Source organism: Haliaeetus leucocephalus, unplaced genomic scaffold (genome assembly GCF_000737465.1).
Source record: "Haliaeetus leucocephalus isolate CR32 unplaced genomic scaffold, Haliaeetus_leucocephalus-4.0 Scaffold1, whole genome shotgun sequence".
Taxonomy (NCBI): Eukaryota; Metazoa; Chordata; class Aves; order Accipitriformes; family Accipitridae; genus Haliaeetus; species Haliaeetus leucocephalus.
Window position 1 is genome coordinate 9449920 of NW_010972437.1, and position 4753 is coordinate 9454672.

Consider the following 4753-nt stretch of genomic DNA (forward strand, 5'->3'; position numbering starts at 1 on the left):
CAGAGCTGAACGCAGTACTCCAGGTGGGGTCTTACGAGAGCAGAGGGGGAGAATCACCTCCCTCAACCTGCTGGTCACTCTTCTTTTGATGCAGCCCAGGATATGATTGGCTTTCTGGGCTGCAAGTGCACATTGCTGGGTCATGTTGAGCTTCTCGTCAACCAACACCCCCAAGTCCTTCTCCTCAGGCTGCTCTCAATCCACTTATTGCCCAGCCTGTATTTGTGCTTGGGATTGCCCTGACCCATGAAGAAACTATTCTCGAGGCCTTTGCTGACATAGGCAACAATGGCGCTTAATGTGCATCTTGTGAACTCTCAGGATACAGAGGCCCATGGAACTCAATGTATTCCATGAGAAACAAGCACAAAAAATATCCAGGAAAAATAACTATCTGTAGGAAAATAAGCACACAGCTAATAAAATGTGAAGAATGCAATGTTGTTATAAAGTTCATCACATCTTTAATAGTTGGACTCAAAAATAAAGAATTCCTCAGCTGAATACCAGAGCTGTCAGTGCCCTAGGGTTGTAGTGGCCGTGACCACTGCACATCGAGGGGGCAGTGATCCACAGGACAGTTAACTCGGTGAGGCGCAGGCTGGGGCTGTGCTGAGCTGTGCTGCGGGTACAGCCTGGCCTTCAGGCCGCGCCATGCCGCTTGCGTCCCTCTGCCATGGAATAAACTCAGCCAGCTCTTCATTACAGAGGAGCCTGCGGACTGCTCCCACTCACTACCGGCAATTACACCTCCTGCCCAGCCTTGCCTTTATCTAACAGTGCAGCAAGAACGTCTCATGAGACCATTTGTTTTGACTGCAGAAATGAAAGGAGTTGTTTCCTTGTAAGAAAATCTCATAAACACTTGAAAGACCGAAAGGGGAGAATCTCTGCTATGGAGGAGGTTTGCATGGCATGCTGTGTGTGGGCTGGTGGCCCGCTCAATGCTACAAGCACCTGGGCCTCCCACCATCTGAAGGGACGTGAAATCATCTATGCTATTTATCCTCTTCTGTTAGTATTGTAAATAAATAGCATTGTAGATGATACTTTACAGAGTCTAAGTGCCGTTCTTACTGGGATGATAACAGACCAACACCTCCTGGTGCAAAATGGGGTTAGATGAAGAAATCAGGGGATCGGGGTGTGCAATCTTTCTATTATTTTCCACACAAATTAAACATGCAGAAATCCCCCCTTCTTTTCACACACACAGATGTAGTTGTCAAGTTCGTTGTCAGCGAAGTTTCATGGAGGCAAGGTCTGGCGATCCGAAGATCTGGAGGAGTCAGTATTTTGAGCACTGCGCAGTCCTGGCAGCGGCCTTGGAAGCAGCATTTTTGTGGGGGTTAAAGGGTGTCCTGTTTTGGGAGTGTAATGTAGAAGGTCGATGAGCATTTTTAGGAACATACTTTGGATATAGTGGTTGGGTTTGGTTCCATGTAAAGGAGTATGTTGGAAAATCTAGGAAGCTCTTTCTTTGCACAGCAATGGGAAGCCTTTAGAGAAAAGCACTGTTATGACTCAAAACATCAGAGGCAGTGTTTTAGGGCTGGAAGGCGACGTGCCTTCCAGCACCAAACTCTGTGCTCATTTTTCCCCAACTCCTGACACCATTTTTGCCTGGCACTGCAGAGTGAAGCCGTGACAGGGCCGCAACGCCACTCGGATAGAAAAGCAAGCGTTTCGGCGTGGGGAAGGTGCCTGCAGAGGGAGGGCGGCACTGCCTCAGGCGCCATGACAGCGTCGCGGCCTGACGCCGGCCGCTGCGGCCGTTGGCACCGCGACACACGCCGCCTCCGGCTCCTCCCAGAGAGAAAGGCGAATCCCGCCCCGTGGACCTGCGACCCACCAATCAGGAGAGAGGGTGCTGAGTTAACCTCTCTGCGATTGGACTTCGCTTTGATGTCACCTGCTTTTGGACAGGCTGAGTGCAGAGCGGCGGCGGGTGGTTCGCTGGGCTTAGGAGAGGTGGCCGGTGCCCGGGGGTCGACGGGGAGCAGCGGGGCGGCCTCGCCTTTCGTGCCCTCCAAGGGCCAAAAGGAGCTCGACACCCCTTTGTTCCCCAGCGGACACGGGCCCGAGGGCAGCCTCGCAGGTACCTTCTCCCACTGTCCAGGCCACTGGAAATCCCTCTTATCATGAACGCGTCCTGACGGGCACTGGAGAAGGGAGTTTAATTCTACAGTTGTGGAGACATTCTAGGTAGCGCTGTCACCCACAGGGAAATCCTGAGGTGCTGCTGTGTTTGTTTTAGATCAGCCTTCTAGACAAAAGTATGTTGACCTTTACCCTTACCACTGAAGTAGCTCTAGAAGAGCAACTGAGGAACTTAAAAGCTTCCTTAACCTCTAAAGTTAAGAATAACAAATTCTGTACTTAGGCACCTCTCAGAGATGCAGCAAAAAAACCCATGGTGCTTTTTCCTAATTGTAAATTGGATAACTTAAAAAAAAAACTAATTCGTGACCATCAGCAACCAGATCATGTTAAGAAATCAGGCAGCTTAACAGAGTCTTACCCAAACTTACCTTTACAATTAAATCCGGGTCAAATTTTCATTAATTTAAGACACATTATTTTTTATTATCATGCAAGACAGAAATATTTTATAAAACTGTTGAAGGAGATTATAAATGTGGCCAACAACAGTGAGCTTCTCTGTAATATTGTTCAAATTTCCATTTTTTTAGATTTGTTTTACATAGACCAAAATGGGTGATGTTGAAAAAGGCAAGATCTTTATTCAGAAATGTTCTCAGTGCCACACAGTTGAAAAAGATGGAAAGCACAAGACAGGACCAAATCTTTGGGGTTTATTTGGCCTCAGATCAGGACAAGCTGCAGGATTTTCTTACTCAGATGCAAACAAGAACAAAAGTAAAACTAACACGTGACATGGATGAGGTGCAGTGTTAGAAGGGACATATATGAAAAGAAACTTTTTCTTTAGAGGTACAGTAGAAAGCCTTACTTACAAGGAGTTACTCTCACAGCTGTCTATTTTGCATTACTGCAGATGAATCTGAACTATAGTTTCAGAAACAAAAATCCTTGGTCCCTATATTAAAAGAAATTTTACCAATATTCAGCACACCAGGTCAGAAGGTATATAGCTTTCCCAGAACTCTGTAGTATCAATGGGCAGATTTTGTTTCCTAAGACTGCTTTTAGATGTCGTTTGCTGGTCACTACCCTCTACTGGCATCGTGGTGTGCTGCACTTGTTTTGCTCATAACACTTGACTAAATACTGTCACCTACTAGTAAGCTATGACTTGTCTTGTGTTTTTCATACAGACAGTCTTGAAAAGCAGTGGAACATCTAAAAATGGAAAGTAATTCTGTGTGGGTTTCACTGTTTTTATTTATATTATTTGAATATAAATTATATTATTTGAATCAAGCTACTAATTACAATACAGTCCTGTTTTTTTCTGGTTACTAAGGTGCTTTAAAATTGGCTGACTTTTTTTTTTTTCTGTGATTTCTAGGAAATGTTTTGTGATATGCACTTTACACTGGGACTCCCTTCATACAAAACATTGTCAGCATATATTAACTATTTTTTTTTCATTAAAAATTAGTGAACAAATCATACAGATGTTAGTACAAGTTTTTAAAAGAAAGCCAACAAAGTGATGCCTAAATCCACTTTAGACAGTGGGAAGAGTCAACTCTGGAGGACAGAAGAGAAACTTGAACATGTGGTTACAGGTATTTCAGTAGTCTTCAGCACAACAGGCTTCTGTTGTCAGAGAGAGCTTTTAGCAGGGTTGGAAGGAAACACTAACGGTTTTTCAACTTCAGTCAAGAGATTCCAGGAACTCTTGACAACCTCATTGACAACCCTTTTACTAATGCCCTTCAATGGAGCACAGCCTTGATAATTTCATGTCAATCTGTAGATGCTCATTTTCAACAACTGTATGAAATGAAAGTTGGATCTTCTGGATACTGGAATTATGAAGATACTTACATAGTTTAAAAGTAGTAAGTAGTTGTGCGTAAAATGGTGCAAAGAACTGTAACTCTCCATGATGCATCCTTTTGGATTTATATTTGACTTACTAAAGTGACACAAAGACAATGTATACCTTGTGCATTTTATATTCTATATCATTTATGCTCACATTCCTCTTGGATTCTAGGCACATGTTCAGGAGCATCACACGTTTGATTTGAGATTGTTGATATTTTCATAAATATATTACATTGGGCCAGCCTTGTATTTTACAATGATTTTGTTTTTCAGGAGTTGACTGGAGAGAGAATACACTGATGGAGTATTTGGGGAACCCTAAGAAATAAATTCCTGGTACAAAAGTGATTTTTGCTGGAATTAAAAAGCAGAATGAAAGGGCTGATCTTATTGCATACTTCAAAAAAGCAACTTCATGAAACATTGCTGCAGCAGCTGTAATGTCAGTGAAAAATGTTTTGAATTTTGACTAGCTCTTATGTCAAGTTTTAGTATTTTGATGTTAATTATTAATTAGGGACTGGCCTTAGCAAAATCAAATAAGGATATGTTTTAAGATGTGATGTCCTAATAAACAACACTGGGAGGTGAGCATTATTTATATTGTCTTATATATTTCATAGACCTTTGTGGAGTGTACTAGAGAAATACTGTTCCTTTCTACAATGAGATCTGAGAGCCCAATTTTGCAACTAGTTATTCAAACACCCACTGTAACTATTATTCAGTTGTGGCTATGTAAATAAGAAAGTGCCTGTAAGTATTAGGACTG

The 4753-nt window shown here is 42.8% G+C and overlaps 1 protein-coding gene across 1 annotated transcript; it reads left to right on the forward strand.

Moving 5' to 3' along the window:
- The first annotated feature begins 2714 nt into the window (after positions 1–2714).
- On the forward strand, positions 2715–4400 carry LOC104830823 (cytochrome c, somatic-like). The gene is given in 2 exon segments (XM_010565987.1): positions 2715–2880; positions 4255–4400. Coding segments are annotated over 2 exon segments (312 nt in total).
- The last annotated feature ends 353 nt before the right edge of the window (positions 4401–4753 follow it).